At 50.9% G+C, this 20,887-nt stretch overlaps 1 protein-coding gene across 22 annotated transcripts in view; it reads left to right on the forward strand.

Moving 5' to 3' along the window:
• The first annotated feature begins 12,861 nt into the window (after positions 1-12,861).
• Positions 12,862-20,887, forward strand: part of BIN1 (bridging integrator 1) — a 56,172-nt gene continuing 48,146 nt past the window's right edge. For all 22 annotated transcript variants that reach the window (XM_081581182.1, XM_081581163.1, XM_081581170.1 and 19 more), the window contains exon 1: positions 12,862-13,097. In XM_081581182.1, coding sequence (XP_081437308.1) covers positions 13,014-13,097 — 84 coding nt within the window. In that variant the 5' untranslated portion in view covers positions 12,862-13,013. The remainder of the gene's footprint in view (positions 13,098-20,887) is intronic.

Here is a 20,887-nt window from a genome sequence, read left to right on the forward strand (position 1 = left end):
TCTTAGTTTCTGTAGATGATGTGCACGGGGTCAGGCTTTCAGAGTGGATCCGGCAAGACGTTTGCTGCTGGGAATCCCACTCCCCCACCTCTAGGAACTGCAGTGCTTTCAAGGGTGTGTGTACCCTTGTTAGGGTTTCTCTCCTACCTGTAGAAATTTTGGCAGCAGCGCTTTATAATGTCACAGATGATCGTCTACTGTGGGTACTTTATAGGGTGTTGTTTATCTCCTTCCAGACTGAAGACTCCTTGTGGGCAGGATTCTCCTCTGTGTGAACCCCCAGCAGCCAGGGCCTGCTGGCTCAGTGTTGGCTGAGCACTGACTGGAGATTTCACTGCTTGGGAGGCTGAACTCACTCTCAGCAGCCATTGTCTCTGCACTTAGAGGTGGGCTGTGCTGGGGCCATATTAGGCTATAAAAAACACCCCCCTGCTTCATATTTACAGTGGGGCTCATGTAAACTGTATTATGTGTGTGTGTGTGTGTGTGTGCGTGTGTGTGTGTGTGTGTGTGTGTGTACACACAGGATAGTATTTGGAATGCTAACCATTGCTTCTTTCATCAACAATTTCTGTTACCCATTACCTTCCCCAGTTCAAATGGACGAGTTTTCATTGCCTTAAGGAATGGATCAAATTCTTGGCTTTTGACTTTTACTAAAAGAATTTTTTTATTTTGTTGAAGTGTAGTTGATTTACAAATATTATGTTAATTTCTGTTGTATTAATGCCACGCAATGATTCAGTCATACATATAAATAGATTCTTTTTCATGTTCTTTTCCATTATGGTTTATCACAAGATATTGAATACAGTTCGCTGTGCAATACAGTAGGAACTTGTTGTTTATTATTCTCTCTATATAATAGCTTCCATCTGCTAATTCCAAACTCCCACTCCATCCTTCCATCCCTTGACAACCACTAGTCTGTCCTCTATGTCTGTGAGTCTGTTTCTGTTTCACAGATAAATTCATTTGTGTCACATCTTAGATTCCATATGGTCTGAGTGATGTCATATGGTATTTGTCTCTTTTGTTCTCTGACTTATTTCACTTAGTATGATAATCTCCAGGTCCACCCGTGTTGCTACAAATGGCATTATTTCATTCTTTTTTATGGCTGGCTAGTATTCCATCACATATCTTCTTTACCCATTCATCTGTTGATAAACATTTAGGCTGTTGACTTTTGACTTTTAAAAGTCTGGACATGTTTATAAGCCAGTAGGCTTGGAATGGTACCTGATGAATTAGGCTAGAGCAAGCATTCCTCGTGTCAGATCAGAAAGCTAATCTGAAGGTGAGATTGTGGAAAATCAGAAGAGAACATGGCTGCATCTAGGTTCTGAAAGAGGCCCTGGCCCTGCTCCCAGGACCAATCTGCGGCAATAGTGAGACTGACAGAAACCCATGCTTGGGAGAATCTGAGAGCAGAATATACTTTGCCCAGAGTCCCTCAGCTGTCATGCATAAGGCAGGAGAAACCTGCCTGTCCTGTCTGGGCAGTGGGCCCCAGGGAAGCTTCGGAAGGTTCTCCATGGCCCCAACGTGGAGGGAGAGGCAAAGCAATTCCTTAGGTCTGCCCCAAGAGGTTGCCAAAGCCAGGTATCCTAAAATCCAGTCACAAGAGAAGGGGGCTGTTTCTCTCATGCCCTGGAACAGACCCACGATGCAGGTGGGTGGGTGACACGGGGACCCCAGATTGGAGAGAAGGGAAGGAACATGATGCTATGGTGTGTGGAAGTAGCTGGAAGGCGCATGTGAGGACCAGAGCTTTGTCTGTCTGGAGACTTGCCAGGGAACTTGCCAGGGAAAGAAGGGTTGGGAGAGAAGAGCAAAGGATGTTGATTCTTTCTTGCACATCCAGGACTGTGGATTAAAATCTGTCCCTACTACCTTTGAATCCACATCTTTTCTGCCATTTTTTTAATTTAAGAAAGCATTGTTGTGTTTGGGGGGCAGAACCCACTGAATTGGACATTGTCAAATGTTTACTTAGAATGAACAAAAACTATTATTATGTTCTGTGTCCTATTCTGTAAAATATAAAATGCGAGAAACATGATTTCATTGCAAGAATGATGCTGGCCACCTGCACCCTCTGAATGTGCATCACTGTCTGCCCACCACACCCCTGCCCCCAGAGGTCCACCAGTGAGAGCTCGGCCATGTCCCTGGTGCTTCCACCAGCTCCCGGGGCCAGGAACCAGGCTGCGGTGGTAGAAGCTGGCTTTAGAAGCAATACACATCAGGAGGAAATAAGTCAATTACACACAAAGACGTATAACCATAAGCAAATGCAACATACTTAATGAAGCAAATGTCAGCAAGAGAAAGAGAGGAGGTGACAAGGGTGGGGCATATGTTGAAAGACAAAAAGGTAGAGGACTTTGAATGAATGCAGCCTGACCACTGATGAGCCATCAGCTCCAGGTAGGTCTCTGCCCGTCGGTGCTAAGCACCTTTCCTGAACTTGGGGATAGGGGGATGGTGCCCAGGGCCAACTGCAGTGGCCACATCCTGGTTATATATGCTGAGTGACTGATCTGTACTCTGCTGATGGAGGGCATTGGAGGTCAGAGCTCCTTAAATCTAGTCTCAGGAACCTCAGTTGGAGGTCATGGTTCCCAGCTTGGGCATCAGGTCCACTCAAAGGCAACCACAATTTCATGCAGGTGTTGTCACTTTTCAGTTTGGTGTCTGAGCAAGAAACGATTCTTCCCTCCAAAAAACATAACCTCTTCTAGCTCTGGTCAGCACCATGACCAGGAGGAGCACAATGGATGCTAACTGTGTCAGTGAAGAGTTGGGTCCCAGAGAGCCTTTCATTCACTATTACAGAAAAACATATTTGGGGGTGGGTGCCCAGGTGGAACTAGTGGCAAAGAACCCGCCTGCCAGTGCAGGAAACACAAGAGATGCAGTTTCAATCCCTGGGTTGGGAAAATTATTTGGAAGAGGGCATGGCAACCCACTTCGGTATTCTTCTTGCCTGGAGAATCCCATGGACAGAGGAGCCTGGCAGGCTACAGTCCATAGGGTTGCAAAGAATCGGACATGACTGAAGTGACTTAGCATGCATACATGCTAGGTGTGTGAGGCAGGCAAGCACAGGATTCTGGGGAGTTTGGAGGCGAGTCACTTAACCTTGCCTGGGTTCAATGGGTGGAAGAAGGCTCCCTAGAGGAGGTGACATATGAGCTGGTATTGAAGGGTAAAGAGGGGTTGTCAGGTAGCCAGGTGAGGAAACGAGGGCAGCAGTGTTGGGTCTGTGTGTACAGGGCCTCAGAAAGGACACATTCAGAGCCCCAGTGCATGTTGGAGCCTGTATGGGCATAGTTGTGATGAGCTGGGCAACTGCTCTCCACGCAGGTGTTTGCATCCAGGAATCACAGGGTGAACCACGCAGGTGTGCCCACAATTAGCTTTCAGGCATAAACGATGAACCTGAGTAGAAGAAGAAGTAGGAGGAAAAGAAAGGAAGAAAAAGAAAAATTTGCTATGAGGAAAGGAGGAGAAATTTGATACAAGGGAAGAAATGGTTCTGGAGAGAGTTCCGAATGCTTCACTTCCTCTCAAATGTTTGGTGTTGTCAGTCATTTTAGTTTTAGCTATTTGGGGGAGTGTGTAGTGTTAGCTTATTATGGTTTTAATTTGCATTTCCCTAAGGACTAATGCGGGCTTCCCTGGTGGCTCAAATGGGAAAGAATCTTCCTGCAATGCAGGAGACCTGGGTTCGATCCCTGGGTTGGGAAGATCCCCTGGAGGAGGGCATGGTAACCCACTCCAGCATTTTTGCCTGGAGAATCCCATGGACCGAGGAGCCGAGTGGGCTATAGTCCATGGGGTTGCAAAGAGTCAGACATGACTGAGCAACTAAGCATGGCCCACAGCAAGGACTAATGAGGTTTAGCATCTTCTCTTGTGCCCACTGCCACCTTCTTTGGCCAAAGATTTCTTCAAATCATTTGCCCTTTTTTCTATGTTTTTTTTTTTTTTTGCATAAAATGGGTTGTTTGCTTTCTTGTTATTGAGTTACAATAATTATTTATATATTCTGGATCCAAGTCCTTTGTTAGATATATGTATCATGAGTAGCTTTATCAGAGGAGATTACTTCTTCATTTTCATAAGGGTATCTTTAGAAGAAAAGACTTTTTAAATTTTGAAGAAATTCTATTTATCAATTTTTAATGGTAGCTTAATATTCAATATATACCACAATTTTAGAAATTAACTTATTTAATCACCCCACATTTGGACATTTAGGCTGGTTCTAACTTTTCACTATTTTTCTTATAAGGAATGTCATTATATGTATAACTGTTCCAAGGGTAGTGCAGATGCATTTTATGGTGCCAGCTTTTGTAAGGTTTTTGTTACACACTGCTAAAGTGTTCCTCGTACGCTATAAATGAAGCCCAGTTTCAAGGAACGGTCCAGTCTTCTAAGTATTCCTTCCCATAGCTTGCTAGTTTTTTTATAGATAAATGAACTTTAGAAATGCTTAAAAACATACATGTGTAATCTTGTCACAACACTTTGTCTAGTAAAACATTTTCCTGCTAAATAATACAAAGACAGTTATAACAAATTTCCAATGAATATTTCCAAAGACTGGTATCTTACTTCTAAAGGAACTCAGCCATGATTCACTGAAGTATTGCTGGGCCAAGGGCTGTTTGCTTTTCTGCACCTCGTTTACCCATCTGTAAAGCTGGCAAAAGTCAGCCTGCTGTGTGTCACTAGCAAAGAGGGCCCCAAACCAGAGACCCTCTTCCTGACCCTCAGGACAGGATGTCATGACAGCAACCATTGGCCAAGGCCACTAAGTCTTGGGCAGGGACAGCAAGGTTACCTCTAATCCTCAGCAACAACCTTGCCTCTTGCTATTTTTGTTTCATTTATTTATTTAAAAATTTTTTATTATTTATTTGGCTATGCTGGGTCTTAGTTGTGGCATGCAAGATCTTTAGCTGTGGCATGTGGGATCTAGTTAATTGAACCTGGGCCCCCTGCATTGGGAGCATGGAGTCTTACCCTCTGGACCACCAGGGAAGCCCTTATAGCTTCATTTAAAAGGAGCAGGCTCAAGGTCAGTCACACCACTAATAGTAACAGAGCTGGGTCTTCTGGCCCCGAAGCCTTGCTGTTTACCATCATCTTCTTGGGCTCTTTACTATCTTCAGCCACACCAAAGGCCACAGGCAGTCAACAAAAGTTTCAAGACATTGGGAAGGAGTACAAGGAAGTCGATTATCTTAAAATTTTTTTTCTCTTAAAGACTTCATTTGCCTGTGGCCAAACAGAGTGAGCATTTTTGCTGGAAGTCTTGAAGAGATCCTGGAGTTGGTTGGTGGCTTGGTGACTGGCCTGCTCCCCAACCCCTCCTGCAGGCCCTGGTTGGCCTGGGTGAAGACTGGAGCTGACCATCTGGGTCAATAAGATTGGAAGCCAGGACATAGAACCTGAAGACAGCTCTCCTTTCAGAAGATCGCCTGGAGGGCTGCCCTCCCATCTGTGTAAAAGTCCCCTCCAAGATCCATCCATCCTCCTGAGCCTGTCCACCATCCTGGAAGGGACATTTGTAGAGAAGGGAGGAATGAAAGGGTATCAGCCCTGAGGACCAGCATGTGAATGGCATGTCCTTAGCCTCTTGCCACCTGTATTCTGAACATCTATCCTGTAACTCGGACTTCCCTTGTGGCTCAGCTGGTAAAGAATCCACCTGCAATGTGGGAGACCTGGGTTTGATCCCTGGGTTGGGAAGATCCCTTGGAGAAGGGAAAGGCTACCCACTCCAGTACTCTGGTCTGGAGAATTCTGTGGATTGTATAGTCTATGGGGTTGCAAAGAGTTGGACACGACATAGTGACTTTCACTTTCGCTTTCACACTGTAACTAGGAACTTGGACATCCCAATTTGCCCAGGACAGTCCTGGTTTAGGCCTAATGTCATTTAGGCCAGTGTCATTATTTTTTTCCCCATTTTCACTCAAACCTATACAAGTTTGGACATTTCATCTTAATTCAGATGAGCCAGGTAGAGGTGCTCAAGGGAAACTCTACACTGAGGATACTTATAGCATTAGGGACTCATCGGGTTGTCTCTCAGAAGGATATTATTTTGATAACAGTATATCAGTCATGACGGTTCCAGGTGACTTCACATTGGCTTTAGCAAGAAAAAAGTGCATTGGTTTGTTTAGTTGGACAGTGGGAGGAGGGGAGTGGGTAGGATTGCAGCCATGTACTCAAACAATATTGGTATATCTGTCTGTCTCTGTTTCTCTATCTGTCTCCATCTCTCCAACACTCAACTCTTGACTTTATTTTCTAGGCTGGCTCTTTCACACGATGAGCAAGCTGGCTTCCGGAAGCTCCACACTCATACCTTGTGTCTTCTTAGCAAAACCAGCAGAAAGAGGAACTTCTGCGTCTTACAGGGATATATACCTATGAGGCCAGGGAAGACTCTTACTGGCTCTGCTGGGGTCATGTGCTCATATCTGAGCCAATTGTATGGCCTGGGTGAATGGCTCACCTGGAATATGTATTCATCCTGGTACAAGGGACAAGACAGCATCAAACCACAGCAAATAAGGATGTCCTAAAAGAAGAAGGACAATTATCCAGGCAGAGTAAATTTATAGCATCTGCTAGTCACTATATAGAATCACCATTTACAGAGTCACTTCTCACACTCCAGGGGCTTTATATCTATTGTTCTTTATTTCTACAATAATCTAAAGAGTGTAATATACCCCCATAATGCAGATGACGCTGGAACAGTTTATATGACATACCCAAGTGGTGAACTGAGGAGCTGACTTCCGACTCCAGGTCTGACTAGCCCTCCCACAACATCATGGTGACATTTTATACGTGAGAGGGAGTGAGGATAATTTGAGTCAGGGGGCCCTTCTTGGACACCATATCACATATATGCTGCCCAGAAATAATGCTTCTGGAAATACATATCCCCTCTGGTTCTGCCTGTAGACTCTTCTGCATGCTCCCTGTCTCTCTAAAAGATGAAGCTTGTTGTTCCAGGAAGAAGTAAGAAGATGTTTTGTTCCCAATTCTGAAGATGGCCAGGTGCCAGGTGATCCCAGCACAGGACCAAGCAACCATGTGCCTTCAGGCAAAGCTGTCTTCTCCAAGTCTCCACCTGAAAGAGAACAGCAAAAAGTCCTACTGCTGTTGAACACAGGATTACTGTGACAGTCAAATGAGTATAAACAACAAGTCTTGCTTTGTAAGACAGATGATGCTGTTAATGATGACAGTCACAGTGCCAGCTCAGAGCCTCTTACTCGATTTATGAAGGATAGAAGGAAAATATCTCGTGGTGCTCTTTTTCTCCAAGGGACAGGAGGACTGACCTTTGCCCAAGTCTGAGTCCTTCATGGTTTAAAAAATAATTTCCCCAGGTATCGCCATTCAGACATGCAGACCAGCAGGCCTGGAACACATTCCACAACATTGTGGTTTCCCAACCAGGGAACACTTTCAATTTGTGTTTTTAATAGCATTTCTTCATGATTGTGAAAGTCGCTCAGTCATGTCCAATTCTTTGCAACCTTTGAATTCTCCAGACCAGAATACTGGAATGGCTAGCCTTTCCCTTCTCCAGGGGATCTTCTCAACCCAGGGATCGAACCCAGGTCTCCCATATTGCAGGCGGATTCTTTACTGTCTGAGCCACTAGGGAAGCCCAGGAATACTGGAGTGGGTAGCCTATCCCTTCTCCAGTGGGTTTTTCTGACCCAGGAATCAAACCAGGGTCTCCTGCATTGCAGGCAGATTCTTTACCAACTGAGTTATCAGCTATCCCTGATGATTTTGATGATTACAAAAATAGTATGTGAACAAAACTTGCAAAGTAAAAAAGGAAGATGAGAAAAAAAAAAAAAAGACCAAACCCACCCTTTTACCACTCCACCCAGAGATACCAACCACATTTGAATATCCATTGGCACTATACCATTGTACGAGTTAATATCCTGCATAATTCTATTAACAACACATTATAGCATTTCCTCATCACAAAAATGTAAGAGTGTTACTGTTTTGGTAAACATTTCATGTTTGGCTATAGCTTAATCACATCTGGTTAAAGGACTTTGTGCAGAGGCCTGGTGTTGGGTTGTAGAGAGCTAGTGGGGTGCAAGGACTGGGAGACCTGGATGCTGAAAGAACATAAGGAAAGGTAGACCAATAACACGTCGGACACTTGTTTATCTGTTCATTTATTCCTGCCTCCATATTTGAGGGCTTTGCTGGGCAGCAGGCTTCCCTCCCTGTTCTCTTGTCAGTGCTTCCAGTGGTCAACATCACTCCCTCAAAGAGCCTCCCAGCCCTCCCAGACCCCATCCAGCCCCCCACATAGTGAATTCCTGAGGGAGGGGATTCACTGCATGCACCACTGGCAGAGCTAAGCCCAGGACTGGTACTTAGTAGTAGGGGCTTTCCAGGTGGCATTACTGGTAAAGAACCTACCTGCCAATGCAGGAGATGTAAGAGATGCTGGTTCGATCCCTGGGTTAGAAAGATCCCCTGGAGGAGGGCATGGTAATCCACTCCAGTATTCTTGCCTGGAGAATCCTATGGACAGAGGAACCTGGTGGGTTATAGCTCATAGGGTCACAAAGACTCAGATACGAGTGAAGCAACTTAGCACTTATGCAAGTCAAGAGACTGAAGGAGTGGGGGAATATGTATATTAGTATAGTAGTAACAAGAACAATTGGAGAAGGAAATGGCAACCCACTCCAGTATTCTTGCCTGGAGAATCCTAGGGACGGCGGAGCCTGGTGAGCTGCCGTCCATGGGGTCGCACAGAGTCGGACACGACTGAAGCGACTTAGCAGCAGCAGCAACAAGAACAATAATAATAGCCAATGTACTGTCAATTTTGTACTATTATAATGGGATGAACATCTGTGTGATTAAACTTTGCTAAAATTTTGAGATGTTTCTTATACTTGGGGTTCTAGGATTGAAGAGTATTTTGATAATTCTTAATACATAATGCAAGATTGCTTTCCAGAAATCCTGTATCTGTTATATTCTCAGAAGCAGTATGTGTCTGTCTCTCTGGTTTTAAATAACATAATTTTACTAATTAGTTTATTTTCTATTTTTTAACTTTACAATATTGTATTTGTTTTGCCATACATTGACATGAATCCACCATGGGTGTACATGTTTTCCCCTTCCAGACCCCTCTTCCACCTCCCTCCCCATCCCATCCTTCCGGGTCATCCTGGTGCACCAGCCCCAAGCACCCTGTGTCATGCATCGAACCTGGACTGGGGATTTGCCCCACATATGATAATTTACATGCTTCCATGCCATTCTCCCATATCATCCCACCCTCACCCTCTCCCATAGAGTCCATAATACTGTTCTATTTATCTGTGTCTCTTTTGATGTCTCACATACAGGTTATCTTTACCGATTGACTAAATACCATATATATGTGTTAGTATACTGTACTGGTGTTTTTCTTTCTGGCTTACTTCACTCTGTATAATAGGCTCCAGTTTCATCCACTTCATTAGAACTGATTCAAATGTATTCTTTTTAATGGCTGAGTAATATTCCATTGTGTATATGTACCACAGCTTCCTTATCCATTCATCTGTTGATGGGCATCTAGGCTGCTTCCATGTCCTGGCTATTATAAACAGTGCTGCGATGAACATTGGGGTACACGTGTCTCTTTCAAGTCTGGTTTCCTCAGTGTGTATGCCCAGCAGTGGGATTGCTGGGTCATATGGCAGTTCTATTTCCAGTTTTTTGAGGAATCTCCACACAATTCTCCATAGTGGCTGTACTAGTTTGCATTCCCACCAACAGTGTAACAGGGTTCCCTTTTCTCCACACCCTCTCCAGCATTTATTGCTTGTAGTCTTTTGGATAGCAGCCATTCTGATGGGCATGAAATGGTATCTCATTGTAGTTTTGATTTGCATTTCTCTGATAAATTACATAATTTTAAAAATGACTTGCTGATTTGATGAAAGTGAGGGCAGAAATGGTATCTCATTGATTTAAGAAGCAATTTTGTTTTTCTGGTAAGACTGAACTCTTAATACCTATGTATTGATTGTTTGAATCTCCAATTTTGTGAACTGTCCATTTTTACCATTTGCCCATTTATTTGTGAAAATCTTAGTGTTTTTCTTATGAATTGTGAGAGTCTTATTTTCAAAAATATTCCCCTAGCCTCTTACACTTTAATTTTTTATGTCAACTTTCTTTTCAAAACGTAAATAATCTTTTTTCCTGATAGTAAAAACAATGGACTGTCCTGCTAAAAAAATCAGACACTATAGAAAACCATAAAGAAAGTAAAAATCCCCTACATTCCTAGCCTTTGGCCTTATAATAACATCTTGGGAGCATTTCCTTCCAAATTTCGTCCTATGTGTTGATGGTACTTTTTGAGGTTTAAAAAAATTGAGTTTTTACATACCCCCAAACATGTATTTTTTATTTCAAAACTTCCTCCAATGGTTTTGTGCTTTAAAAAGTCTTTCCAAACTAGAGATCAGATCAAAGAATTGTCTTCTTTAAAGATAAAAGTCACATGTGTTTTTGAAGGCAACACAGCATATTATAGAATATTTAGGAAGTTAAGGGGAAAAAGGCTTCCCAGGTGGCGCTAGTGGTAAAGAACCTGTCTGCCAACGCAGGAGACAAAAGAGACACTGTTTCGATCCCTGGATTGGGAAGATCCCCTGGAGAAGGAAAGGGCAGCCCACTCCAGTAATTTTGCCTGGAAAACCCCATGGACAAAGGAGCCTGGTGAGCTACAGTCAATGGGGTTGCTGAGAGTCGGGCATGACTGAAGCGACTTAGCACACAAGGGGAAAAAAATCAGCCATAATGCCTTGACCTTAAAACATCTATTTCCTTGTGCATGGTTTGTTCCAGTCTTTGATCATAAGCATTTATATTTATTTTTATGTGGTTGCAAAGGCAGTACATGCTCAATTTCCTATCTTCTCCTTTTCACTCATAATTATACCTAAGCATTATTTCATGTTGCTATACAGTCTCTGTAATTGTTTAAAATGATTCCCTTAATGGTCTCTGGGTGCTGCACTGTCTAGCTGACCCTATCCTGTTGATAACCATTCAAGTTGCTTCCCCATTTTTCTGTCAAGTGACCCAAGTCTCAAGAAGCAGAATCTCCCACTTTCCCTGGAGGCTGACTGTAATCTGACTCGACTTTTGCACATTCTCTCCTTTCTTCAGAGGGCTGGAAGAAATCGTTCTTTAGAGAATGGTTAGAAAAGTGCCATGCACAAAATTAGGAGGAGAACGACTATGAGGTGAAAGCTGATGAGCATTTAGGAGAAAGCTGCCTGAGAAACTGCACTGCTTTTGTTTTGTTTTTGTAATTCAGGAATCAGCTATGAACTTATAATAATAATTTTGACAAAATGCTTCTGCTCCTGTGTGCTTGGTGCTTTTCCTCGAAAGCAGGTCCATGTACTAGCCGAGGGCTTTAGTGTAGGAGGGTCTAGGTCTGAATCTCTGCTTATCTCTTTGACCTTCAGCAGCTGCAGTTCCTCAGTCTGTCTTTCTGCAAAATAGGAATAAGAATAGGCTGGGAGGACTGAGGTCCTGAGCAGTCTTGCAGGAAAAACTGGAGGAGAAGCCAGGCTCTAGAGAGGAACATGTTCCCAGGGAGCCCAGGAGGAAACTTCTATTGCTGGGTCTCAGTTTCTCTGTGTATGGTTGGCTTGGTGGATGGTCTGCAAGAGCCTTTGCCACTCTTCCTGGAAGCTTGCCAGTGCCCCCTACCCTGGCTCCTGTGGGGTGCTGGACACTTCCAGGCCTCCTCAGCAGGGCTTCCAGGACTCCTCTCTCTACTCAGATCAGCCTACGTCCCTGGGACGGGCACTGACCTCCCAGGCAACAAAATGCTGTGGCATCCTTCTAAGCCCCTGACATGATTTGGGGGAGGCCTGGGGGTGGGATCAGTAAACCCAATGCATATTTATTAATTTAGAATAAGTGTCATTGGTCTGTTGGCAAAGCTGTCATTGGTCGGTTAACCTTCTTTCCTTTGAATAACCATTCATTTTCCTTCTAGCAGGGAATAGGAGACCGACCAGCCAGGATAGAGTGTTTGGAAAGCCTGGGGTGTGGAGTCAGAGGTCTGCTTCCAGGCCTCTCTGTGTCTCACTTGTAAAAGGTGAAAAAGTAACACCTACTTCATAGGGCTGTTGCCAAGGGGGCACTTAACTGAGCGCAGGCACTCCTCAGCGCTCAGTACCGTTAGGCTGTTGTTATCATAATAATTATCCGCAGATTAGAAGACCCAGCGTCTGGGTGGCAAGGGACTAGGCAAGAGGAACAGTTCCCCGGTGGCGCCCCGAGAACCCTGGTCGAGAAGGGTGAACCTAGAGGCCAAGAAGAGGCCGAGCGTCAAGAAGGGGACCCTAGGTGAGCGCGCTCCAGCGCGGGCTCCCGGATTCCCGGGGCGCCCACTTGATCTATGAAAGGACCCTTCTCCTCCATCTGGCCTCTTTTCCTGGGCTGCGGGAGGTATCTACTGGGTTGAAAGAACGGCTCGCGGCTGCGTCGGACCCGGGGCGGTCGTATTAGTTCCCACCCCGGGGCGGTGTCAGCTAAGTGTCCTGGGAGTCCGGCCAGCCACTGCAGCCGCGGCGACGGTGGGCGCCGCTCCCTCTCCGCCGGCGGACCGGTTCTGGCCTCCGGGGTGGCCCTTTAAAAGGCAGTGTCTTGTCCGGAGGGGGCGGGCGGGGGGCGCTGACCGCCACCCGAGGCCCGGCCCCTCCTCTCTCCCTCTCCCTCCCTCCCTCCGTCCGTCCCTCCCTCGGTCCCCGCGTCGCTCGCTCCTCGCTCGCCGGGCGCACGCTCCGCCTCCGCCAGTCGGCTCGGCGGTCTAGTGCGCGGCGTGGAGCGGGAGCCCGGGGCTGGGGCTGGGGGCTGGGAGATCCGCGCCCGCCACCCGGCGAGCCTGAGCCGCAATGGCTGAGATGGGCAGCAAGGGGGTGACGGCGGGGAAGATCGCCAGCAACGTGCAGAAGAAGCTCACTCGGGCGCAGGAGAAGGTGAGCGAGCCCGAGCCCCTGCCCCCGCGCTGTCTGGACACCTGTCCCCTACCCCCGCGCCGGGAGCTGGTCCTCGTCCGCGGCCGGGCGCTGTCACCTCCAGACGAGAGCTGCGGAGGACCTTCGGGGGTCCACAGGCTGCGCCCCGCGCCGCTCTGGGTGTCCCCTCGCGTCCGCGTCCTGCGTCTCTTCACCCCCGGCGGGGGCAGGAGAGGGCGCAGCTGTCTCTTCCCCCTCCCCCCTTCCCTCCACCCCCGGCTCCAGCCGCTTTGTATCTTCGCTGCTTGTCTGCAGCGGAGAGGCGGCCCTGGCTCTCGGCGCGCGAGGTCCAAGCTAACCCCGCCTGGAGGCCGAGGCCGGGAGGCTGGGAGGCGAGGTGGCGCTCCGGGCCCTCTCTGCGGGCGGGGCCGGCGCTAGCCGGGAGGGCGTCTGCCCCTTGTCCCCAGGGTCGCTTAGATCCGGGATTCCCGAGGCTGTCCCTCCGCTCGCGAGTGCCGGCGCGTCGGCTCCAGGCCTCTGAGCGTTTCCTGCGCCCGCCGTGCCCTCCTCTCCACCTTCTGTCCCTGCGGGCTGAGGGAGAGGTCAGGTTTCCTTTCACCAGGGCTGCCCGCGGCCTGGAAGCTCCGGCCTGGCTCCCGCGGGTGGGGAGGACTGCGGGCCCCTCGGGAAGTGCCCTCGCCCGAGAAGGGGCTTCGCATTTCCGGCGGCCGAGGTGAGGGTGGCGGCTCTGGCTTTGGGAGCCCGCGGCCGGGTGGGGAGCCAGCCGGAGCGGAGAAGGCGCGGCAGGCCGCCGCAGGAAACAAGACCCCTCGGCCGGGAGAGCCCCTGGTCGTAGGCTGGGGGATGGAGCCGGGGCTTCCCGTGGCAAACCTGACTGTGCAGGAAATGCAGGGTTTGGGGGCGGGGGTCCGCGCACGCCGGCTTTCCATCCCCAGCCACCTCTGGTTTATTGAATTGGATCGCGCCAGTTGCTGACGCCACTTCCCCTGCCGACTCCGACTCTGAAATCTGAGATCGCAGAATCTGTGATCCTACCAGGGTGGCCCCCCTAGTGCCCCCCGGCCGGGTCTGTCCCCTCTCCCGCCCGACGCCCGGCCGGGTGGGAACCCGGAGACCGGCCGGCCTCCCCCCGCCTGGCTGTGGCTGTTTATAAACAATGACTTTTGCAGTTGAGACCTGCGGGATCCCTAAGGATGCAGCCACGTGATAGTCGTGGGTGGGGGGCGGCGGCGGCCGCTGGAGCTTCCCCCGCGCTTCCCTCAGAGTCTGCAGTTCATCCCCGTGGTCCCGGGCTAAGGAGGTGGTGGGTCGTGTAGAGGGAAGGGCCCTCAACCAGACTCCAGATCTGGCCTGCCCCAGCTGTCCTCCTCCCCTCCCCAGGGCGGGCGGAGGGATTAGAGCCCCACAGATAGCTGGCTGGAGGCTGGGAAGGCTTCAGTTGCCCAGATTGGGGGTGGGGGTCAGATGCTGCTGCTCTTGCTCTCTCCTTCCCACACCCCTCCCCCCATGACTGGCTAATCCGTTTAGGTGCCTGGGTCTAAGCCTGCTTCCTGCACCTACGGGGCTGAGGAAGATGAATGGGAAGCTGAGGGAGGCTGAGACAATTTCCTTGACCCATTCCAGTGATGTCCTAGCCCTCCCTTTGCTCTTGCTGTGTCCCCTTTGCCCTACTTGCTTTGTTTCTGCAGCAGTGAAATCTTTCAGTGATTTCAGGGGCGGCAGGCCTGGGCCGTATCCCCTCAGGGTATGTGGTGACGTGTTTCCACTAACCCCCTTGAGCTGCCGCCCCTCCCTCTTTAGCCTCTGTTCTGTGGCCTTGGGCCGTTGGCTGACAGCTGCTCAGCTGTAGATACTGGCCTTGGCCAAGGGCTGGCCCTGCCCGAGCCTGGGCCTCATGGAACTGGAGTTGCTTAGTGCTGTGGCTGTTCTCTGCCCCATGGGCTTTGGTTGGGGAGACCCTCCCCTCCAGAAGCCAGAGCAGCAGCACAGGCATCCTGGCTGAGTCTGGAAAAGTAGCCTCCCCTGTTGGTCCAGGAAGCCGGGTGCCTCGACCCACACAAGTCTCTCCCCTCTGCCCTTCAGAGGCTCAGTCTGTGTCGAAGCCTGGCTGCTGCTGACCCGGCTGCCTTCTTGGCATCTTCTGGTGGCCTTCAGGGCCACATCTAACTTGCATGGTCAGTGGTCTCATAGGCACCCCGCCCCCGCCTTGCCTTGGTCAAATCTATGAGTAATGGGGCAATTCCAGTTGTCCCGTTGCCATGGCAGGGTATTTCCTGACCAGGGACAAGCAGGAGCTTGGGTGGAGGGCTCGGCAGCATCCACGTAGGAAAAAGGGCTCCATCTCCCTTTCCTCGCCCTCGATTTCCCCCATCTCCTCTCAGCCCAATCCTCCAGGATTCAGAGGGGGGCTGTGTGGGGAGGAAAGCTTGCTGGCTGGTGCCTTTGGAACCAGCTCTCCTATCCCCCAGTTCAGGAAGTCCCTCGGGGGGCCTGCCATTGTTCTGCCACCTGTCAGCCTCCACCACTGGTCTGGGTGCTCCCTGGGGGTTGGGCAGATCCGTGTGTGCACCCCACTTTCACCTGGCCCCAGCCAGTGCTGAGCAATGGTTAGGAACACAAAGGGGTGTTTGGGGGCTTGGTGTGGGAGCTCTGATGTAGGGTGGGTGATTTGACCAGAGTGCTCCTCAGCCTTCCCTCATTCAGCAAATCCCGCCAGGACTTGTGTGGAGCGCCTGGGCCTGCCAAAGGGAGCAGGGTGCACGTGGCTCTGGCCAGCAGGGAGCTAATTGTTGTTGTAAGGGCCTGTGGCCTCTGGCCCTGCTGTGGAGAGAGCACAGGACCACACTAGAGGCTCCCTGGGGTCTGCCAGCCCAGCATGGCACTGTCACAGCTCACCTCCCAGCCCCCAGCCCCCCGCAGGGTGCTCAGTACCCTGAGGTCATCTTCCCATCACGCATTTGGCTCGTAGGACCCTCTATAAATGACTCTCTCCATTTTTGGGCCTCAGTAGGTGGCTGGGCAGAGTCAAGTTGGGGTGGAGCCTGGGTCAGATGACAGAGAGGATTAGGGATTGGCGGGCTGGGTCCTTGGTGGGGGGGCATGGGACAGTTGGGGAGAAGGGACAGCTGGGGTGGGGGTAGAATCTGGCCCGCTTGCCCCTGAGTTCCCCTGCTCAGAAGTCCTCATGGGATGTGTGCGAGGGAGGCCAGCCTGTGCTGGAGGAGCCGGACCCATGAAGGGCGCAGGAAAGGAGGCTCTGCACCCCACCACCCCTCACTGCCGGCCCTGAGCTGCTGGGAGTGGGGAGGCCTGGCTTGGAGGCGCAGGGCCCAGGGCTGTCTGTGGACAGAAGAGCGCTGGCTCGTCACAGCTAGTGCTCCCTAGAGGGAAGGTGTGGTGGCACTTATTTATAGGACCCGACACATGGCCGTGACGGTGCCACTCTCATCTAGATGGTCAAGGTCTCCCAAGCTGTAGCCATGGACCTCCTCAGCGGGAGCCAGGCCTTTGCAGCCAGTTCGTATGCTCAGAGTGGCCTTGAGAGGAGCCAGGCCACGCTGAAGGGTGGGGGGCAGGGAGCCCGCCCAGGCCTGAGACCCCAGGCTCAGTCAGTGATTCTCTTCCGCTGGAATCCTCCCCTGCTCTCCCCGTTGGGGTGCTTCCCTCTCACCCCTGATGTCCTCTCTCGTTTCTACCCCCACGCCGGCTTTGCCTCCATCTCTCTGCCTTGCTGCTCTTGGTCGCCTTCCTCTGATCCTGCACACGCTTTTCTGCACCTCTCCAGGCTCGGATCAGCTTCTCTCTGAACCCGTTATTTATGTAGTTGGCTCATCTTGCCGGTGCTGGAGGGAAGGCTCTCCAGCCAGGCGTCATCTCTGGGTGGGGTGTTTCTGGGGGCTCAGTGGACATTTGGCTGAGGTCCGTGGGTGTGGGGAAGTTGCAAGCATGGCCTCCAGACTTCCTGGGCCCCAACAGGCCGGGCTGGGCTGAGCCCAGGCGTGAGCTGAGGCCCTCCTCTGTTGAGGCTGTTGGTTCATGCAAGGCCCAAAGCAGCAGAGGCTGTTTTGCCCAGGTTGGCTTATGGGGCTGCCTGGGGCCTAGGGGAGGTGTTGGGGTGCGGGTGGGGGACAGCTGTGGGCCAGGGAGTGTGTGTGGAGTGGGAGAGTGAGCTGCTGGTCACTAATGGAAGGTGTGGGGTGTGTCAGGAGGTGGCTGGGGGGTAGATTTGGGCTGGGTTCGATTGAATCTTGAACGCTGGTGGGAGCTGTGAATCCCATGGCTTCTCAGAGAGGCTGAGGCCTCAACTCTTCACCTCCTTCTTCTCAGATGACCCCGCTGGGTCCCCTTCTCACCTCCCCTCTCTGGCATCGCCTAGGCTCTTGCCCCTCCGCTCAGCTTGCCCCACACAAATTGTGCTTCTGTTCCTCCTGCCTGCCTTAGCCTGGCCTTGCCTGTACTTTTTCCATGAGGTTCTAGAACCCCTGTGTCCTTCCCCACTGGGTCTTGGGGTGAGTATGTCAGAGACAGAGCCCAGGCATGGGCTGGGCAGGCAGGCACAGCAGCAGAGGGCTACTGGGTCCTCCGACCAGCCGGGACCTTGGGCAAGTTTCAGGACCCTCCTGAGCCCGGTTTCTTCGGGTGTGAGATGAGGATAACAATGGTCCCCTTCCCACACCTGTTGTGGAGAGGAGGGCCTTGGACAACAGTCAGTCACAGACCAAGTCTCAGTGGGCAGAGCCGCACCATGGCCCAGAGGCCTACCTTCCCCAGGCCCTCCTCCCAGCCCTTCTCCTTGCAGTGTCCATTACAGGCCCCTGCAGACAGCTAATCCCTGCTGAGCCCTGGATGGATCAGCCCAGGGTGGTGTGTGCATGTGTGGGTGCCCGTGTCTGTGTGTGTGTGCGCGCGCAGAAGGGCAGCATGTGATGGGGAAGGGAATTGCACAGTTTTACGGGTCGGGGTGGGAGTGGGGATCTGGACTCCTGTACATGTAAATCCTGTGGCCCTGGGTGAGTGTCCCCCCCACCCCCCACCCCCAGGCTTCCTTCTGACCATCAGTAAAGTGATCATGGGGTTTACTTCTTCATTTACTCGGAAGACAAATACTAAACACCCACTGTGCGAGGGGGATACAGAGCTGAACAAAGCCAAGTCCTCACCACCTGGAGCTGATGCTCTCCCCTCCTCCCAGTGGGTAGGCAGTCAAGAAACAAAAAGTATGGTGGCAGTGGATACAGGGCAGGGTAGCCTTTCCATAGTGGAATTTGATGGTTCAGAGCTGTCTTTCCTGAGCACCCCAGGGCCAGTGCTCACACGGTGCAAGGGATTGGTGGTGGGGGGGTTGCATGCATGTGTGTGGGTGTGCGCTAAGCTGCTTCACTCATGTCTGACTCTGTGTGACCCCATGGACTGTAGTGCTAGGCTTTTCTGTTCGTGGGTTTCTCCAGGCAAGGATACTGGAATGGGTTGCAATGCCCTCCTCCAGGGAATCTTCCTGACCCAGGATTTGAACCTGCATCTCCTGCAGCTTCTGCATTGCAGGCAGATTCTTTACTGCTGAGCCACCAGGGAAGCCCCTGGTCAGGGGGAGGCTGAGCCAAAGCTTCTGGTCTCCAGGTGAGAGAGCACTTGGGGGACCAGGGCTTCCTGTTGGATGTCACCCTGGTAGGTCACCTATATGTAAGCTCCTTTTTTGGCAAGTCTCCCTCTGGGATTAAAAGTGCAAAGAAAAGGGCACTCACGCTGAAACCACCCTGCATGGCATTGACAATGCAGGCCAGGGCAGTTTGGTGGTTGTAAGAGGGGAGGTAGGAGGGGACAATAAAAGGGAAAGGGGAGACACCAAAGATGGCCCAGCCTGTGGAGGACCGTTTACAAAATTTTCACATCAGGCAGCAACTCAAGATACTGACAGCCATTCAGTTTCTAGAGAGCTGGGCTTGAATCCTTCCCCACAAGTTACTACCCTTGGGCAGGTTGCGCTGACCTCTCTGAGCCTCTTTCCTCACCTGAAGTCGGTGGTGTGAGCCACAGAGGATATGTGAGACTAAATGGACAGAAGCGAAGGGCAAGGCTGGTGGTTCCTGTGCCGGGAACTGGCTGGCACCCTGGGCTCCTGGGGCCTCCCCAAAGAGGTTACCAGCTCCCAGAGAGGCCACATGGTTCTGGCCTGTGCAGCGAAGCTGGCTTAGTGCCAAGGGCTGGCAGGGGTCAGGGCTGGGAAATTGAGAAGAGAAAGACAGGCTCTCCCTGCTCCTAGGGAAGCCTTTGTCAAATATTAACTTAAAAACTGCCTGATTTTGTTGCAAACCTGCTAAGTGCCAGGTGCTTCGTGGAAATTCTCATCCCCACTGCAGCATGGGAGGTCATCATGATTCCCATTTAGCAGATGAAGAAACTGAGGCTCAGAGCAGTGGTGTCACTTGCCCATGGGCTGTTTTGGTCCACTGTCTAGGAGGTTATGTCTCCCTTGGTGACTAGGCCCTCAGGCTAGGGGAAAGCCCAGAGACATGCACTGCAAATAAGATGTGGATCTCCGCCCAGGAGGTGGGGTGAGGAGAGTCAGTTGATAGATTTGGGTCCCAAGACCTTCTCCCCCATTAAATGAGGTCTGAGGCTGCTTGTCTGTCCTTGGGTCCCCACCTGGCGTCTAAGTTTACACTTCAGAATGTAGTCTTTCTGTTTGGATGTATTTGGTAGGCTTTGGGTGCTAGTGGTGGAGAATCTGCCTGCCAGACATAAGAGACACAGGTTTGATCCCTGATTCAGGAAGATCCCCTAGAGAAGAAAATGGCAACCCACTCCAGTTTTCTTGCCTGGAGAATCCCACGGACAGAGGAGCCTGGTGGGCTATGGTCCATAGGGTCACAAAGAGTCGGACATGACTAAAGCGACTTAGGACAGATGGACGAGGTGAGGGGACAGCCTGGGGTTTCGTGAGGGACTGGAGTCCTGCAAGTGAGGACAAATGGTGATGTGTGTGTGTGTGTGTGTGTGTGTGTGTGTGTGTGTGTGTGTGTGTTTCCCCAGATATGAAGGCTGTGTCTACTTTACTCAATATAAAGGAACACACTTTATCCTGAGATTGTATCTACTTTTATTTATATTTTTGCAACAGTGTTTCTCTCATGAGATGATGGTAATACTAGCTGTTTCCTAATGTTCTCAGGGAGGAAATAGTCAGGATGTTGATCCCTGCACCCCCAAGCTGAGAAGATTTTCCTGGTGTGGAATCTAAATGTCTGGGGCCTCCTGCCCTGGGGCAGTTTGCTGCCTACTCTGTGGACTGGCTGCCAGGAGTTGGGGTGGGATGGCTGTTCTCCTGGTCCACGCGTGAAGCTCGGCAGTGGTGGCCTGGGGCAAGCCCATGGAATCTCTGCTCCGTGCGGCTGGGTGCTCTGTCTGTTGCAGTCACTACGGTGCCCCCAGCTGTGCACACAGTAGATGGCGCAGTGCATCTGTGTTGCCTGGATGCCTGGATTCTTCAGGGGGATGGAGACAGGTTGATGGCTGGCAGAGGTCCTGGAGGCCGCGGGTTCAGGGTGTAGGGTGGGAGGGGTAGGGGTGATGTGGCTGGAGGATTTCACACCTCCAGCGAGCACAAGGGGTATCAGAGTCCAGGTCTTGGGGTCAGGTGCCGGGGAGGGGGTATGGGTATGATGGCCCTGGCACAGGTCATCCCCAGGGGCCTGGGCATCAATGCCCATAAGTTTCTCCCACAGTAAAGTCTCAGGGCTGTGATGGTGCTGACCTGAGCCACGGGTTGCAAAGCTTGGTCCTAGATGCTGGTC

Source organism: Giraffa tippelskirchi, chromosome 3 (assembly GCF_054371585.1).
Source record: "Giraffa tippelskirchi isolate mGirTip1 chromosome 3, T2T-mGirTip1v1.2.pri, whole genome shotgun sequence".
Taxonomy (NCBI): domain Eukaryota; kingdom Metazoa; phylum Chordata; class Mammalia; order Artiodactyla; family Giraffidae; genus Giraffa; species Giraffa tippelskirchi.